The sequence below is a fragment of the Centruroides vittatus genome, unplaced genomic scaffold, assembly GCF_030686945.1.
Source record: "Centruroides vittatus isolate TY-2023 unplaced genomic scaffold, ASM3068694v2 scaffold_386, whole genome shotgun sequence".
Lineage (NCBI taxonomy): Eukaryota > Metazoa > Arthropoda > Arachnida > Scorpiones > Buthidae > Centruroides > Centruroides vittatus.
In genome coordinates, this window is record NW_027122706.1 from 4,625,641 (window position 1) to 4,645,885 (window position 20,245).

Here is a 20,245-nt window from a genome sequence, read left to right on the forward strand (position 1 = left end):
ATTTTTGATTTTTACTCTGATTAATATTTTTGTGGTGTAGATAGGTTATTATATTGTCATTTTTAAATTTTAGTTTATAACAGAATTTAATTAGACGTTTCAGTAGAAAAGGGAATAGCCAAATTCGATTCACTTCGTGTCGTATAGCATAGCCTGGGATAGTTCTTTCAAGTTGAAATAATTTGCATAAGTAATAAATATGAAAATACTCCAATTTATAAACGTAGTCTAGACTCCAAATCAGGCTTGCATAGTATATCACAGGGATAATTGTAGTAAATAATTTAATATGGATATTCAGATTGGAAGTTTTTAGCTTTGAACATACAAGTACTAAATTATCAATGGCTTGCTTTGCTTTGACTTTCATTTTGTTAAAATGTGCTTTAAATGTTAAATTCCAGTCAAACTTGATACCCAAATAATCTATTTCATTCACGGTTTGTAATAGAGAGTTTTCATGATATATTTTAGTATTTTTTTCAGCTATTTTACAATTATTGCAGAATATCATAGCTTTTGTCTTAGTCGAGTTTATTGTAAGATATATCGAATGAAAAAATTTGTTAAGTTGATTAATTTTCCTTTGTAATGAGATTTTTGTTGGGGCCAGGAGAACAAGATCGTCAGCAAAAAGGATATAGTGAAAAACTCTGTTACCTATTATTAACCAACAAACAACTATTATTATTCTGTCAGTTGATTCAGAGAAAAGATGATCAATGCCTATGAGGTAGAAATTGAATAAATATGGGGAAAGAGGATCACCTTGGAGAATTCCACGAGATAGAGATAATGGTTGAGAGATATTATTACTTTGTTTTATTCTAATATTATAATTTGAGTATAGTTTTAGGATTGCAGAAGTAAATCGGACACCTGCACCACAGGATTTCAAGTTGTGTATCAATAGTGGAATATATATTGAATCAAATGCTTTCTGAATGTCAACAAAAGTGGCATATACTTTTCTATGTTTTTTAGAAGGTAGAGTTGAACTATCATTAATAGGGTAAAGGTTGCTTTTTTTGTGGTAAATGCATATTGAAATTCAGCTTCTAATCCCATAGTTTTGGTCTATAGTTGAAATTTTCTTGCAAGGATTGAAGTGAAACATTTTCTTATGGTGGATAACAGTGCGATCGGTCTATAGTTACTAGAAGTTTGGTCACCTTTTTTTATAAATCATTGTGATAGTGGCTGAATTCCAGGATTCCGGATAGTAATTAGATTTGTACATACTGTTAAATAAGTTTAGTAATTTTAGTCTGGAATTGTACGATAACATTTAAAAAAAATCAGTTGGTATATTATCATTGCCTGGCATTGTTTTACTTTTTGTTTTTTTGATAGCTTCGTTTAGTTCAGTGATATTAAAATCAGAATCTAAGATGTCGTTGTAGACTTCAGTGCTTATAGTTAAGGGTGGCTCCATATGAATTTGTGGGAATCTCTGAAAGAAATGCTTCCAAGTATCGTAGTCTATTATGGCAGAACTTACAATTGAATTTAGTTTCGGCCGAAATCTCCGTATTATATTCCAAAATAGTTTTCCATTGTTATTATTTTTGATTAAGTTTAATTCAATTTTACGAAAATAATTTGACTTTTTGATTTTCAATAGATTGTTATAAGATCGTTTGGCTTTTTTATAATTTTCAAAATTAAGGTAATTCGAATTTTGTCTAAATTTATTTAATTCCTCTTGTTTTTTCATTCTCATTCTATTACAGTCAGAGTCATACCATATTTCTTTGGCTGTATTTTGAAGGTTTTTCTTTTTATTTAAGCATATATAGTCATTTAAAATTGTCATCATTAGCTTGTATATTTTTTCACTATTAGTATCCGTTATTTCCAGGACAGTAAGCATACGGTTGTCAATCTCTGTTTGGTATTTTGAAGTTCTATATTTTATTTTTGGGCTATTTTTAAATTGATTATTAATCTTCTTTGAGGGAGATAGTAAAAATTTGGTTATTGTAGAGAAATGGTCCGATATGTCAAATGAAGTTATCATGAATTCCATGCAGCAGTCCAAACATAGGTCAGAGCATATTGTAAGGTCAACTGTAGATTTTCCAGTGTGGGTTAAGCAGGTGTATTCCGCAGGGAGATCAGATTTAATGCATCCATTCAGTATAAATAGTTTGTATTCAGTTATTAATTCTATTAGTCTTTTTCCCATATTGTTGGCTTGTTTGTCCTTAGATTTCCGGTAATTATAAATTAGGTGATTAGAACCCTTATATTTGGTGTCCATCATTTCACCAATTCTGGAGTTGAGGTCTCCTAGTACAATAATGTAGGAGTTATGTGGTACCATGTATCAATAATTTTAAAGATTTCATTGAGGATAGTTAGATCACCAGGCAGCACATAGGATAACATTATCATCAATAGATTAATATTCTTATTTAGTAGTTTATTTTATTTATAGAGATAAGGAGTAGGATATAATTACTAGCTTTTTTTACTTGAATTACTTTAAAAAAATCTTTTTGTATCAATATACAAAGGCCTCCACTCGGACATCCTGGACCTGCTGATTTACTTGCTAATACGGATTCTACCATAAATTTATTGGAGAAATTAGATGTATAAAAATAATTTGAACAAATGAAGTTTTATATTTAAGACCTTAGTAGTTCCAGTTTATAACAGAGATTGGGTAGTTGATTTCGAGGTTAGAGGAACTTTGTGTTTGACTTTCATGTAAAGTATATCAGCTAGTAGAGTTCTTTGAATTAGAGAGTGGTAAAAAAGAATCTGCATAGACCAGACTTTTTGCATTAATATTATATGTGATTTTTTCTTTTCCTGTTGTTATAATATCATTCTATAATTTAGCACGTGGATTTAGTTTTCGTATTTCATATAGCATTGGGAGTAAGTTTTTTCGTCTGATCCTTGAGTTTTTTGTCAGGTCTGATGATATTTGGGTATCTCCCCAGTCTTCAAGTTGATTTTGTTGTTTTTTAAGAATGTAAGTAAAAAAGACAGAATTTTGAAGTTGATTATTATTAAAAGTTATTTTTAGAATCAATTTGGAAGTTTCGTTAATTGGATTACCTCTAAAATATCATCCTGAACTATATTATAAATGTTTAGCTTGGAAACAATAAAATTATAAATTTCTTCTTTAGAAATATCTGTCGATTTGGGTAATTATACAATATGATGTTATTATGATTAAAATCATTAGTTATACTGTCCATTTTAAATTGTGTAAAGTCTTTTTCGATCTGCAAGATATCAATCTGTTGGCGTAAATTAGTAATTTGTTCCTCCATCTTTGTTTGTCGTTCTTTGGTTTCTCGTAAATTTTCATGGATTAAGTTTAGTTCCTCCTTAATATAAGTAATTTGGTTAAAGAGTTTGTCATTAGATATCCTTATAAAACTGGAAATTTTGTTCCATAAAACTGTTGAAGAAGTGTCTAACAAGTTATCTGGATCCCGTGTTGAGATAGAAGATAAAGATGGCTCACCTGAGAAATCTTGAATGTTTTGTTGAATAGAGTCTTCACTGGTACTCACATTTTCATCATGAGTAACATGTAGGTTTTTATCCGTTTGTAAATTAAAGTCCGTAATAAGCTTGGAATTTGTTGCTGTGGAGTCGTTCCGTTTGTTCGCTGGTTTGGTTCTGTTAAGTGGCGGTCTTTCCCTCTCAGTTTGCGAACGTTGCATTTCTATTAATATTAAACTTTTCTTATTGTAGTTAGTATATCCAATTGTTACTCTTCTTTAACAAATCAAAAAGAAAAATGTGTTAGGTCAAATTGATAATTTAAGAATTGATGTCACAAGTGAAGTGCTTAGCAAAAGTCACCAGCAGCTTCAGTGGTTGAGATACGCCCCCATTTTTCGAAAGTAATTACATTGTAATTGTAGAGAGCACCAAGCCTATTAACCTCACCTTGTTTTGGGTGCCATTCTAAGACCATTGACTGTTGTTCTGACATCCTCCCACTTCTTCAAAAGATCTTTAATAGCAGATATCGGCATTAATCCTCTTTTTCGAAAAAAATCATATCTTGCCGAGTTTCTTGGTGTTCTTCATTTGAGAGTTCTTGGCGTTCTTCTGTCGTCAGATCAGTTTCAGGTTCTATTATGAGCTCTTCAATGTTCTTTATTTCTCAGATGTAATTTTTGTTACTCCTTTAGCTGCTTGAGTCTTCTTGATTACACAGTATCTTTCTTAGATAAGATTGAACTGCAATCTACTGTAGACCTGTTTAAGCCATACTGCCAGCAACATCAGACATCTTCTGCCACTTTGCTATTATACTCTTACCTTTCAAAAATAAAAACCGATGCAAAACTTAACAAGTGCCCACCTGACAGTCTGGCGAATACTATAAGAAAATTGTTTCTGTCAGAAAAATAAAAGGCTGGAATTATAAGGGAGAGTTTCAAAATTCAGAGGAATACTATCCGATCAGTATATACCGAGTTGAGCATCACTGTCAATGTCTTCCGCACTCCGAAAAGTTTCAAATTGTTGCTCGAAGACTAGGGAAGACCAATCAGTATTCATTATTTTGTCACTTCTTCCTGTGTTTGTTCTGTGAGGTGTTCATTACCCAAACATGTGTTCGTTGTCCGAACATAAAAATCTTTCGCGAAAGTGTTCATTATCCGATTTGTTCGTTAACTGATCACCCACTGTATTCACATTTCCCATCTGTAATTGAAATAAAATTATTGCACTCCAATAATTTTTTATAAACCTTTAATGCATTAAAAGTTTATAAAAAAAAAAGTTGATTCTATGGTCTTGGTCTTTAGTAAAAAACAGTTATAAGAGGCATAACATAAAATTACATGTTATTAGCCAACACAGCATTTTTTAATAAAAAGACATAAAGTTTTTTATCTTATGTTTTAATACAGTGGTTGCCACTTATTGTAATCTCTGGAATAAAATCTTGCCAGTTATTGTGATCAGTCTGCTGTTTATTGTTATCAGATTACACTAGAGCATTTGTGATATTTATTAGAATTAGTTTATGATAATTTTTCAAAAACATTAATTATTACTTTTCTGAAAATAGTATTTAATAATTTGCTCTTTATTTTTTTTAAATACTGCACTGATTAAAAATGTATTAAAAAGTATTCTATACCATTTTGCATATCACCAGTTGAGAACTGTAGTGCTTTGACTACTCCCAAATAAGTTTTTTTTAGAACATTGAAAACTTTACATAAACAAACAAACATTGGAGTTACCATTGTAATACTATATCTATTTTTATATATTAAATAACACCTTAAATTTATTTCCTTTAGTTTTATTTTGTTTTATGATTATAACTTAATGTGCTATTCTATTGATACTGCAGAACAGGATAGGCAACTTTTTGTTGCTGCAATGAACTTTCATTATATTAAAACTATGCTAGTCATGATATATTGTTAGACAAAAATAGCATCACTGTGTAATGTAAGTTTACAGTAACATCTGTACCAACTGTGACATAGTATTATGTATACAGTATAAACAAGTATTCATACTTCCTCTCATTCATGATTTAATATTGAAATTAATTTAATGTGATTTTTTTAATTTAACAAAATCATAAGTGTAATGAAATTGAGAACAACAAATACTATAGAGCAATTGATCAAAAAGTTTTTTTGACATTGATCAGTCAATTACAATTGATTGGTTGACCACCCCCCCTGTTGTAAACACATGCCCCTGAAGACTGGTTGCCCTGCAAGAGGATGGCAGCCACTTATTATCAAAACAGTCTTGAACCAATGTGATTACAGTAAGCAGTGGCCACTGTATAAAATATTTTTTCTACAATCTTCATTGAATACAGTATTAAAATAATTCCTCTAATTTTCACATGTTTTTCCAATCTTGATTTTTAACCTGTCCTGTATTATTCCCAACAATTCTTGTTTTTGGAACTAGATGTTGCTAGTCATTATAATTTTTATATTAAAACCATTTACGGAATGTATTAGTTCCGTTCTCGTTTTCTACCTGAAGATGGCCTGTAAATCAAGCTGAAAATGTTTGTTTTGAATTAAATATTTCTCTCAAAAACTAAAAGGTGTTTTGTATATTAAACGTTTATATTAAAACTAACTTCCAAAATATAATTTTTTTTGTTTTTATATTTATTAATATATCTATTTTATTTGTGAAAAATAAAAAATAATTTCAGACAATACAATAGCCATAATTATTTTCTTAAAAGTTTTATTTTCTTTGATTAATTCGTTATCACTACAAGGTGCATATACAGACAATTGGCAATTTTATCATCAACTTTCATTCAGGAATTTCTTATTTGCCGAGACGTTTTATTATTTTTTTTTTTTTCGTTAGGCTTAACATCAACAAAAATTCAACATGGCAGCCACATGCAATGGATAAAAATTTCAAACAAAAATTTCAACATGGAATAAGTTAACAACTGATAATATATCCTTTCTCTTTCCCCTTTTTTCTTTCTATGAAAATTTTTATTATTCAATATTGGAAGTCCTTGAATTGCAGACAACTTAATCTTTTGTACATAACTCTTTATACTGTTAAATCACTTTTCGCATATACCTTTAGACTTTGGAATTTGGACTTTTATACATTTTTAGCCAACAAACAAAAACACCAAGTTATTGTGTGGTATTACTTTCTGACAGTTTTTGTTTCTGTAACATCAAAAATCATAGTACTAACACTCAAATTAAGACTTTAAAAATGCAGTATAATTTTAATTTTCAAACATTTTCAGTCATCTTAAAACAACCTTCAGGACAGAAAGAAACAAATATCAATTTAAAAAGAACAATGAAAGCTGGAATGTCCTCTGGAACAAGTTGATTTTAAATTATACTGAATTTTTAAAAATTTAGTAATAGTACTGTGGTTTATGACAAGTGCAGTTTTCAGAAAAGATCAAAAATAACTTGTAAAAATTAATTTTGATTGTCAGTTTTCTCTTTAAATCTAGTTTTGAATTTAAAATAATCTAAAGGACAAACCAAAAATCAATTCTTATCGATTTGTTGATTTGTCCTTTATACATATCATTACTCTTAAACTAATCTGGACCAAAGTTTGTACGAGTATTATTCCGACCCTGGAATTGACACTAAGATTAATAGAAAATATTTTCAACCAAAAATACAATTATGGCAACAATGTTTCATGTAACATCTCTGGGACAGTTATAATTAATATCAAAATTAACATATGCTCACAAAAAATAAAAAATAATAAGTTTATTGATATCTGTTTTAATTTGAAAACTCAATAATTCTACATTTAAATACTGAGAACTTCCCATTTTCATATCTCTGCTCAGCTATATAGCATCATTAATTCAATATTATTTCAATATTCTAAAAAATGAATTTTTTAGAATATTGAAATAATAAACTATTTTACCAATTTTTATGATTCTATGACATAATTTTACAAATAGAGAAAGGTAAAGGTAAGGATATTTAGATTAGAATATTAATATATTTTGCATTATAATCTGTTATCTCTTATCTGTTCTTGAGGTTTAAAAATTACACTTGATTTATACTTGTAACTAATAATTATAAATAAAAGGAAGTTTTAACTAAGAGTTTTTTCATTTGCAATATTACTCAAATTATTATATCAAAGAAATTAACATTTAAAAATTATCATTACCTTTGCAATTAAGCTACCTTCAAGTTCTGTAATTGCATCAGTCTTTTGTGCTTGAATGCACACAGAATTCAATGCATTGGCATAATCTCTATCACATTTAATCCTTAATGTTAAACATTTTTTCATATTTTCTAATAGTCTAAGTTCTGCATCTTGTAATGCTACTAAAGCTTCATGCGATGCTTTCTCTTGCATATCAGCTGCAAACCCCATTTCTGTAATAAAATATATATTTTAGTTTAATATGTGAATAATTATAAAGTCTAAAATACGATACATTAATCAAATTATTGAAAAACAATTCAAAAATATAAAAATTTATTATTTTGAGATATTAAAATACAGGTATACTTCACCTTACATCAATAATTGGTTCCAGGAGAGGCAACTTAAGTTGAAAAATGACTTAAGTCGAATTTACTTGTCACTAGGCTAAACCACAAATAACCATTCCCAGTTACGTATTTTATTTATAAGTGCATTTTTAATAATATATGGTTAATAAGAATCTATTTTAAGCTTACAAACAAATTACTTTTTTCCGTATTATTCCATATATTAAAAACTAAAATTTATCTAAATTTACAAATACATGTACAGTATGTACATACTTGTAAATGTACATGTTTACAATTTGGCTATGTTTACAGTACATCGTAGACTCTAATTGTTAATGTGGTTTGCTCCAAGACATTATAAAATAAAATGATTTTGTACGGTTAAATAACAAATACAATTTTTAAAATCATTTTGTGATAGTAGAAAAACTAATTTACATTAAATTTACCAATAAAGACCACTAAATAAGACGACAACACAGAGTCACAGATGTTTTCATATTTCATTCTCTAGGATTTATGATGTATAGTATTAACATTACTGTAAATGTACGTATTTTAATATGATTTTATATACTTTTATTCTTATTTATTGTATAGTGACATGATTTTATGTGTTTCTAATGCTTTTCTAGTGATATTACGACTTCAACATTTGTGGCAGACAGATGTAAAGTTGAATAAAATGTCTTAAGCTTGATTTTTATTTTTTCATGCATTTTTTTTTTGACAAACTATATATAGCCTAATCAAGAACAACTTAACTCGAAACAACATAACCCGAGGTATACCTGTATAGGTTGTGCATAAAGGGAATCAATGAGAAAAGAAAACAATGAGAAATTTTTTCTCATTACAAATTGAATAATTTTGCTGAGTTACAGGTGGAAATAAGTCAAGAAGGTCAAGAAAGATAGACACAAAGAGAGATGGTAGCCAAATCCAATTTGAGACATTCAGAGAAACCACCAATAACATACAGTGCAGTATAGAAACTACTCCAGAAATTTCAGAAAACAGAATTCACCCATGACAAGTTTCAAATTTGGCAGCCATCCATCAGCAATGAGAACTGATGTGCTTGTAAAGTTTCATGCAAGCCCTAAGAAATCTCTGAAACACACTAGCATGGAAATCAAAGTGCCATGTAACATAATAAGGAAAATTTTGAAAGAAGAAAAGTTATACCTGTACAAGTTACATATTCTCTACCATCTGAATGAGAATGATCAGTAATGTGTAGACAATGATGATAAACAATGAACATGTTTTGTAGAGATATTGTTCATTAGTAATAGTGTTAATGTGTTCTTGCCTATTTTCCCCATTAGTTCAGGATTTTATGCAAACTCTGTAGATTTTGAGATATAAAAGTATGTACTATATGTATTTCAATTAAAGCTAACCAGAATTTGAAATATAAATGTGTAATATAATTCTGAAAAATATGAAATCATATCTTCATTCAAAATGGCATTATTGTTTTATTGTAATGAAAAAATTTCCATAATTTCAATTAGATCAATTTCTTATTACAATGACATTAGTAAAATTAGTAAAGTTACTACAGGGTTCTAATGAGTGTCCTTTGCCTAATTCATGTATATCGTTTCCAGTACATCCTGGATAAATGTAACATAAAATGGTACTATTTACTATATATTTTCAAATATTTTAAAATTATACTACCATTATTTACTATATGCAATATAAAATTATATCCAATAATTAGAGATTACCATATATAATTTTATTAATGTCTAAATTTCTCTATCTCTAATTCTCACAAGAGTCAAATATTCTACATAACAAAGTTGTAAAGTTACTATATTGATACTGTGGTTGTTGTTTATAACAGAAATGATTTTTATTTGTACAAAAATTTATAATGAAATATATTATACATTATATTGTTCTTATAATTTAAGAAAATAATATACATTTTCTTTATTTTAAGGTAATCTTTAATAAGTCTGATTGGCTTAATTACAGATAATCTTAAAATAAAGAAATAGACTTAATATAGGCTTGGCTCCAAAATAGGCTAAATGTAGACTTGGCTCCAAAATATTTCAATTATGTATTGTAGAAAACAAACTTTATATAAATACAACATAAGTTAAAGAGAGTTTAATCTTTCATTGCATTCTTTTCAAACAGACAAAACAGTAAACAGTATAAATTACTTAGTTGAATTGAGATTAATTTTTGTGTTAACATAGCTAATGATCTTACTATTACAGTCTCATCAAATACCATGAATTATTCAGATTTAAAACAAGTAATAAGTAAAAAATGAATTTAAAAACTTGAATATAATGTGCAATTTTTCAAAAAGCAGGAGTGCTAAATATTATTATTAGAGTAATATGATTGAAATAATTAAATGTTTCAAATATCTTACATATTATTTTATTCCATCAATGAGAAGAGTTTATACTTTCTTATAAAATCCAAAATTATAAAAGTAAATAAATCAAAAAATATCTTGTATTAGTTCAAAAACTGCTTATCTTTTCTTTGTAAAATGTTTTTAACTATATATTACATCATCCCCAGTATCAATTTCTGAACAACTTAAAATGCTAAAATCTTCATAGAATGCAAAATATTTCAAATATAATGGTTAATATCAGAATAGAATTTGAAATTTTAAACACAATTTTTATTCAATTAATCTAAAAACTTTTCTACCAAATTCCTGAAAATGGTCAAAAACATTTTAGAAAGAATAGATTAGCAATCTTTTCTTTATAAAATGTTTAGTTCCTAAACTAAAAATGGCTATTTGTATAAATATATCATGGTGATATGGTTTACTGACTTTGAAGAAGTAAATAAGTTCAGCAATTGTGGTACTGAACAGGGATGGATAGTTGGAGTCAGAAGTCAAAGCTTATTATGGAAGTTGGGAGTCAGATTGGATTTTAAAAAATACCGACTCGAGAGTTGGGAATCAGGAGTCGTATATTTTTCCGCTGACTCTGCATCCCTGGTACTAAAACTAAAAAATATTCAAAATGTTGTTGGTCAACTTAACTGGATGTTTTCTCTCATTATTTTTGACAAATAAAATATTTTATGAAGACATTATTTATAAATTTTAAGTACAGATTCAAAATATGATAAAAAAATAATTTTAATTTTTCTGTCTAATTGATTAGGCAGAAAAGTTAAAATTATCTTTTCCTGAACTAAAATTATCTAAAGGCATTTTTCCTGATGAAAAATCTAATCATTATCATTTCTACAGAATTCAGAAAAAACTGATCATAGTTGTCACTAAACAAAATTCATGCTATTACTATTAACATAGTTGCATATTAGCATTAATAATGCAAATAAAGAATGTTGAATGAAAAAAGATGAATATTTATTGATACTCAATAAATTTCCTAAATAGGCACTAAATGATCTACATAGTAAATATTACACAAAATAATTAAGTGTATTTTTGGATTTATAGTTTCATTAAAATGTAATTATTAGTAATATTATTTTTAGTTTTACATTAAATAATAAAAACAAATTTTTCTGAATGGAGGAGCAATTTGTTTAAACAAATTATAAATATAGAAATTATACCAATGTAATTATTTTAAAAAGTGATACGATGACAGAAGTAAACTAAATATTTTGTATTCTAATTTACAGCTCTCAATTTCATAATCGTAAAATTACATAACAAAATATCTAAGTTTTCAGCAACACTACACCACGTGTGCTCTTTATATATAATGTTCTATTTGTGGATATCTCTACCATGGTTGCAAGAATATTTGAAAATGTTTGATTTTCTTAATAAATATTGTTGATGGCAAAAGTTTTCAGTTTATAAACACCAGATATATTAATTCTAAACATTATATGTTATGGAACTAAAATATGATGTTTAGAAAATAATTATTTAAAAGTTAAATAAGTAAAAATGCATGCATTCATTATACACTTTTGGTAGAAATGTAGCCATTCTTTTTTGACTGTGAATAAATTTAAAGTAGTTTTTGTGATACCAAAAAATTGAAATTGAAAAATGAATAACTTTTTAAAATTTAAGAGAAAGATTACTCCAGTAAAATAACATGTTTTATTATATAGAACATGCTCAGCAAAATATTAAATAATAATCAAACACCTTTATCGTTGCTGAGAAATTCAATTATAGATCTACTAAATATAGTTTGATGTTTTCCATATACTCTGAATCATATAAATTATAAGCTAAAAGAATAAAAAGATAAAAGTTTGACAATTTTAAGTTGAAAAGGGTCAAACATTTATCAATAATAAATATATATGTCTAGTAAAATATTGTTTCTTATGTCTTGTTATTGTGGAAAATATTTCTTTTTAATTATAAGCATTGATTTAAAGATTCGTTTTGTTATGAACAATTTGGTTTTAATTTATTAAATTCATGATTTCTCTCTCTTCTGAAAACAATAATTAATTGAACATTGTTTTCATCTACATTGTCAGCTGAACACTGTTTTGTTAAAATTCTATATAATTTACTGAAATTGTTATATATTATGTACATTCTGAATTTAAAACAAAATAGCAATTCTATCACTATATTGAATATAAACACAAGCTTGTATATTATAAAATAATAATAATAATTTATAAATATATAATAATATATAAAAAATATTTTCTAATTTAGAAGAAACAATAAATTTCTACATATTTCATTTTTTCAAAACATCTTAAAAACACCAAGCTTTACAGTGAAGTCTACTTTTTATCAGAGGCTACTCATCTGCTTCAATATACAAAAGTGTTAACTTTTCTACAGTGGGTTAATCAGATATGGAGCTACTACGATGTAATGGAGAATAAACGTGGTAATTTTTCATGAATTTTTCTTGTTTCTGTTTCAAAAAAAAATTTCTTTAAACAGTTATGTCTAGTAAAGAAAAATCTTTTTTATTGTCATATAATTCCTTTTTTATGTGATTTTTTTTTGTGGTAATTTATCCACAAAATTTCTTTGTGGGTATAGACGTCGTTCACCCACCACTGCCACGCGATTGCCCTTGATGGATATACCTGTCGATCATTGCAGAGTGTTAAAAAAAAGTCCAGAGTGACATCACAATTATAAAAATATATTAATTAATAAAATGGCCAAGATACCAATAATATATAAATGTTTTATATACATTAATGTATATATTAATTAATATGCAGCATTAATGTTTATGTATGTTGAACCAGATGAGTAACCTCAAATAAAAATTCAACCAGCTGTAAAGACTGTTGCATTCCTAAAGTGTTTTAAAAAAGGACAAAATGTGAAGATATTTATTGTTTCTTCTAATTTACTTAATATTAATAATATATAAAATTATATTTTAGATATTATTTTTGTCTTGACCAATTTTTAATTAATGAGCTTGTAATATTTTCTGGGTATTTAGAAATACTCTTTTTCTTATAACATTAAGAAACTTTATGAATCATTTTACTTTAATATTAATTCATATTAAACATATAAATTAAATTTACATGTTTAACTATTGAATTAATATCAAAACTTGATAAATTTATATCTCAACATTGAAAACAACAACATTACTATAAAATAGAATTTGAAAAAATATAAAAATAGCATTTTTAAATATAAACCTGAATGCACACAAATTTTTATTGAATAGTTGAAACTTAATAATGAAAATAACAAAATACTAACCTGAAGGCTTACAGTTTCCAATTAAATATTTCCTGTTAAGAAAAAGAAATTATTTTTTAAATATTTATTGTATGCATTAAAAAAATCATAACTTAAAAAGTTACATCATCTATAAGATAAAGAATGAGTTGTCTAATGTTCATTCATTAGACACGACCCCGCTTATAAGACAAAACATGCCTACGGAATATCAGTCTTTTATGTTATTCTTAGGCGTGACTTAAAACTCCCATGTGACATCATGTACCTTCTCCTCTTACTTAAATAAATATAATCTTATGACTATGCCGTAATTATTTTTCTAACACGTTTAAGACAAATAAAGAAATCCAACTATTTTATGAATAAAACTCAAAATCTCTCCGTGATTTTACCTCTGATCTTTTGACAAATATACGATCAACGTCTTTGTTTACATTTCTAAATTGTTGTTTAATTTACAGAAATGATTTCAAAAAAATAAACTTCTTTCTAATCTTTCTTTCTCGCCATCTCGCACCACTCACAATCACCACAACGGACGGAATAAAACAGCGACCCCTCGAAGAAAAAGATGGAAATGATCGAGTGGAAAAATAAAAATAAAAAAATAAAAAAAAAACATCGATAGCTTCTCCGAAATTGTTTTCTTGTGAAAAGTATAAGTCATTTAAACAATTAATAAAATGAAAGTACTTCAAAATAATTTTATTTAAGATGGGTAATATTAATGTTTAAAGAATAAAATATATTAACAAAAATGGAATTTTGCAAATGTTTCCTTCTTTATCGATTTCTTCTCAAAATCGAATACTGCAGTAAGAATGAGTTATTTAACAGAAAATAAAAATATAAACAAAACGTGCTAAAATAATTGATCCTAGATAATTATTGATTCGAACCACGAAATTCAGTAGAGAGCTGCGACGTGAGTTAGAAATTTGTCGTATATATATATATATATACGACAAATAACCCTTAACTGAGAAATATATATATTTTCTTGTTTCTTTTTTAATTTGATTAAAATTTCTTTATTTTTTCGCTGATAAATCAGACGTAAAAGTTTCTCAGAAGCAGACTTTTCGTCATAAAGTATTTAATTGTTATGATAGGAAAAATTCCAAATATCAAATTTCACATTTCTTTATCGGTATTTTTAATTCGATATGTCTATTTTATCGATTGAAAATCTACTATTGTCTTTCCCAGAATAAGAGTGGATCCGGTGTTTATTATTCCGCATACATGAAGAAAAATAGTTCCGTGTCGTTACAGAGAAGAATATTATTTCTACAAATCATAATTATATTAGAAAATTATAAGTTATATGTAAACTGTTATAGAATCTATTCGGAATGTCCGTCTTTTTTGCAAAAATCATTTTAATAATCTCAAAGATTATTAAAAGAAGGAGAGAGAGAGAGAGAGAGAGAGAGAGAGAGAGAGAGAGATGACGTCATATGATGCATTGATTGAATTTTCGAAAGTTTTCCGAAAATTTCCGAGTCACATTTCAAAGAAATTTTGTTGCTTACAAGTTAGCTGCAATGGTGGATTGATGCCACTCAACGAGCTAGAATATTCTACACAGAGTGGCTATAGCAACGCCATGTTTAAAGAAAATTAAATTCACGTCCACCATTTCTTTTTTAGTCAAAAGACGTGTTGTGTAAAGACAGCGACCTAGAGTATTTTAACTCGTTGTGTAAAAGAGTGAAAAGGAAAGGAAGCGTTTTAACCCTTAACTGAGATTGTACGGGATAACACTTTGACTTTCAACAACTGCATTTTCACGGTGTTTACTCATAATGTCTGTGATTTTTTTTTATGTGATTTGTACATTGAAGTAAGTCCACACTTTTTGACTGAAGAGCATTTACCACCAGTTCCAGGAGCGCTGAATATTTTTTACCCCTCATTTTTTAAATATCTGAGAATTAAATCGTCTTCTGAGTAATTCTTAAACTCGGGTGAACGTCGGATTTGAAGGACATAACGTTTCGGTTTATTCGTCCAAAAACCCCTTTTAAGTGGTTATAAAAGTGAATGAACAATCCTTTTGTTCGTTATGTCATTCACACAAAGGTCTAAAACTAATTTCGTTAAATATCTTAAGAAAGAACTATTAACATAGCTTTCTTAAAAAATAAACTTAAAACATTACCATATTTTAAACCTAGCAGCTTGGGGAAAAATCCAGCAACGAGTTGCGTAACTTTTCCGGCTGTTGTGAACTTTTTATAGAGGGGGGCACGTGACGTCACATGACTCCGCTCACATATACAGGCGCCATATTGGTTGCTGATTTCACGTTACCCTGCTTGATCACTTTATTACGTCAACGTGGAAGAAAGGAATTTTACTGGCTTTGCAGCCGATTTAAAAAGTAATGATTTGATAAAATATAAAGAGAAAACCTCTTTTATTGAATATCCATAAGGATCCATAAGAAATGAAACAAACGGATTTTTCATCCGACGATTTAACCACGTGGCCAACTATAGAACATGGAGAGACAGTAAATTATTTGGTTTTAACAACTAACGCTGTCACGCTGGATTAGATGAAGGCATACAAATCACTCGATTCTCATAATTATTTGACAAGCGGATTTATTCATCGTGATATTTTATTCGTAATGATTTAATTTTGCTTGTAGGAAAGGTACGTATCTTCATGTGAGACTTTCCATTACTCATAACATAATTGCGTTAATATAAAGATGAATGTAATTGTATATTAATCACATTTTAAGTTAAGTTGTATTTATAATTTACCATTAAATTTTTTCTCGTCACTATGGTTATGTGTTGCGCAAGTCTCTAACAACCTATTATTATAATTAAATTAATTAGCCTAATAAATATGGCTATAATAAATTGGAGGGCTTATCACATCAGGAACTGACTGGAGCAAAATAGACTAAATTTTTACAAAAATTATCTTTTATAGCAGAGGCTGAAACAATCGCCGAGCATCTTAGAACAGATTTCAATATGCCGCGAGTCATAAATCATCAGAATCATCGTGCAAATCCACGCAAGTGTTTCGGGCAGGAGTTGTTGCCTAGCAAGCAGTTAGACAATAACTAATTCTTTGTTTCATTAGCTACATTCTAAAGAGTAATAGAATAACAAATATGTTATAGTTCAAATTTAATTGTGTTGAAAACCGATGACACTTTTTCAACTGTGTTGGCCCGTGTGAAACGACGATCAATTACAAAATCGATCAGTCATGAAAGTGAGTCTCCCAAAAAGATTTATGCAAGGTTAGTGACAGTTTATGATGCTGGAACTGTGGACAAAGCCAATGATTCTGCAACATGACTACGCTACACTCACATCGCTGCTTTCACATCAGAAGCCATACAGAAACTAAAGTTTGAAATACTCGACCACCTAGTTAAACAATGGCATATCTGTAGCGAACGTAAAGGAGACTACGTAAAGAAATGATATATGTTAATAATTAGAAATACTAAACTTTGTTTCTGTTTTGATTTTAGTTTGATATCTTACCATCAAACTTGTATATAAATATGGAGGTATTATTTATTGAACGTTCCCTCACATATATAATTAAATATTATCATATTATTATAATTAAATGTAATATATTTTATAATTATATACTTCAATGTGTTGCATGAATAACGTGCAAATATGTTGTTGCTTTGAAGATGTACACAATTTATATTTTGTTCATTCCTATTGCTTATATTTTGAGATGATTGATTCATGGTAATCAATACCCATAGATAAAAATTTTTCACTGGTTTTCACTTGCTATGAAAAATATTTATATTAATTCGGCGTTAATTCTTACAATTTTTAACATTAAATCATTCTTGTATTTAGTTTAAAATGGCAAATCTGTGCTGAGAATCCTTCTTTTCTGATAAGAACATTTGGTTGTAATGGCATAATAAGTGTAAAACGATTTAATTTGATTGAATTAATGGAATAGCAACAAACATTTAGTTTTACTCTCGGATTGTTATTCTGTCTAGCAATCAATGTTAGTTTCTGGAAAATAAAAAAACTACTACAAAATGGGTATCACCTTGACGTGGCTTTGCGGTGTAATTTTTTTTACACGTGTGAAATTCATAAAAACATTGTTTTTCTGCAAACCTAATATGAAAAAGTTTTGGTATTTTATTTTTCCCTTGATTTTAATTTTTTTTCTGCATCTCTCTTCCATTTTTTTATGATGCAGATTTTGGTAAGTGTTTTTTACTGAATCGTTTTTAGCTTCAGGAACTTTTATAATTTTTTTTTCGTGGATATCTGAAAGTTATGTTTATTATCTGAAGTTGACTCATCAGTTTTCTCTATCTCAATATAATTAAGCAATTCTTTAGATAAGACCCCGATAAATTTAGATGCAGTATATAACAGTTTGGTTCTTTCTAGTTCTTTTATATCGCTTTTCGGCTTTTCTTAACATTTAAATCTGGCAACCTGACCTCAACAAATTAGATGATCGCAAGTTACATTATTTGTATGAACAGGAAAATAATTTTATGTTTAGTGAAGAATGTAAATCGTGAAAATGAATGAAAGAATGATCAAATTAGCTTTTGTTTGTATTTGGAAATCAGACTTTTTTGGTCCAGATCGGAGATTTAGTCGTAAATAAAAAAAGATCCGGAATGTCATTCTGGCTTTCAAAAAAAGTTCTGAAGCGGCGATCCGGCATAGCTACACCACTAGGCAAGATTAATACTCAGAAACGTAAGATTTGTATATAAGAAAGAGATAAAGTCTGGTGGGAAAAGTTTCTGGTCAATGCGTGATTGATCTAGTTAACTTTTGGTAACAATTCAAAGAACAAATTGCCTATCTTCCAAGAAAAGTAAGTGAAAAGAGTCTGAAGAATCTCAAAATAATTGAAGAGAAGTTAATATGATATTAGAACTCTGTCCTCGTAGCTTCAAAGAACTTTTGCTGCTTCCTACAAACCGATCCATAGGAACCCAAACGACCGAAATTAGAAATTTCCATCTTTACTACTTCGGACATGTCCTTTACCATATTCTATCCATCTGAAAAAGTAAATCCCAACATTTATTCACCAATTTCAGCCTGCAATGTCTCTTTTGTAAGCTGCCAAAATCAGGTATTTATGTCTGGAGAAATCTCGAGTCGCCGGTTTCCGAAAATCTCTCTGATCCCATAATGCAATTGTGAATGTGTAAAATTGCATTGTCTTGAAAATAGGGGGTAAAACAATATAGTTAGTAAAATGTAATTTTGCTCTTAAAAAGAGTTTGCTTCCTTTTGCTTCTTTCAATGGCTGTGCTCTTTTCCTTAAAAAAAGATAAAAGCTCCCACTTCGCATGGATTGAGTTATAGATTTCCAATAACAAAGGGAAAAAAGCTGGTGTCATTCAGATCTTATGTTTATCATCATTATCTTTATAATAGATAAAAAGCCGTAATATTTCTAAAATATCATGGTTAAATTTCTTATTTGATTAATATCATTAAGACAATAGCGGGATGTTCAGGGAAGTTAAAGGCATCAGAATATCGCTCTCGAGATCCGGAATTGAATCCGGATAGTGCCGAGCATTAATCTAATATGGATCTCATTGTGGCAGCCTACGGCTTAAGTTGTGATCGGTTATTTTTAAATTAGAAGTTATAAAACACACGTTGTGGCAGGCCGAATGACGACTCGCACGAACAATTCCACGTCCGAATCGAGGCCTGTCATTTCAAAATTTTAAATATCATTTGATAGTTTTCAGGCAGTTTCAAGTACAAGTTAGAGTAACACAAGTTGTTTATTTGTTTACGGCTACGCGACATGTGGACGATCTGCCGAGGGAAGATGGCACTTGGGAGGTCTTTCTATGGAAAACTGATCCTTATTTAGGTGTTACAAACGTGAAGAAAACCCGGAAAACTCCACGTGGCCAAACCGTTGGCGAACCCACTATCAACTATGATAACTACCATTGTTCAGTGGTTTCACCCAATCGGCCACTGATGAACACTTCAAGTAGCAAAGACCGCGTTTGCTATGAGCAATTGTAAAATATGCTCTTTGTATTTTACAATTGCTCATGGTAAACGCGGTCTTTGCTACTTGAGGTGTTCACCAAGCGTTTTAAATTGTAAAATATGCAAAAAGCATATTTTACAATTTAAAATGTTTCAAGGTAAGCGAGTAATGGAGACAGAAATCTTAAGGAGCTACCTCTTTTTTGTACCGGATTAATAGGAAAGTTATAAAAATCTGTAAAACGCCCCAAAAAAAATAAACAAAAAATACAAAATAAATGATCTATTCGGTAAAGTTTCCAACCAAATTTTCAAGATGTTCGGCTGTTTCTACGTACTTTATGTTGTAAAGCTACATACAGTTGGGTAAAAGGCATCTGTTTGCAAGTTCTTTTATCTGTAGATATTTAAGTTTTTATTGTTTATTGATACAGATCCAGAATATAAATATTTGTCAGTAGTTAGTGAAATCAGAATAAACGCAAGCTTAACGTTAAAAATATTAAAAGTCAACCAAAGATGTTCAATTACAGAAACGTATTTTAGAA

General features: G+C 28.6%; 1 protein-coding gene across 1 annotated transcript in view; it reads right to left on the reverse strand.

The window, feature by feature from the left end:
* LOC136988887 (tyrosine-protein kinase Fer-like) overlaps positions 1-14,213 on the reverse strand; it is a 70,501-nt gene extending 56,288 nt beyond the window's left edge. Inside the window, exons 1-3 of the mRNA XM_067286892.1 lie at positions 14,076-14,213; positions 13,702-13,733; positions 7,669-7,883 (exon numbers count right to left, since the gene is read on the reverse strand). Of these exons, the coding sequence (XP_067142993.1) occupies positions 7,669-7,881 (213 nt within the window). The 5' untranslated portion in view covers positions 7,882-7,883; positions 13,702-13,733; positions 14,076-14,213. The remainder of the gene's footprint in view (positions 1-7,668; positions 7,884-13,701; positions 13,734-14,075) is intronic.
* Positions 14,214-20,245: the final 6,032 nt, after the last annotated feature.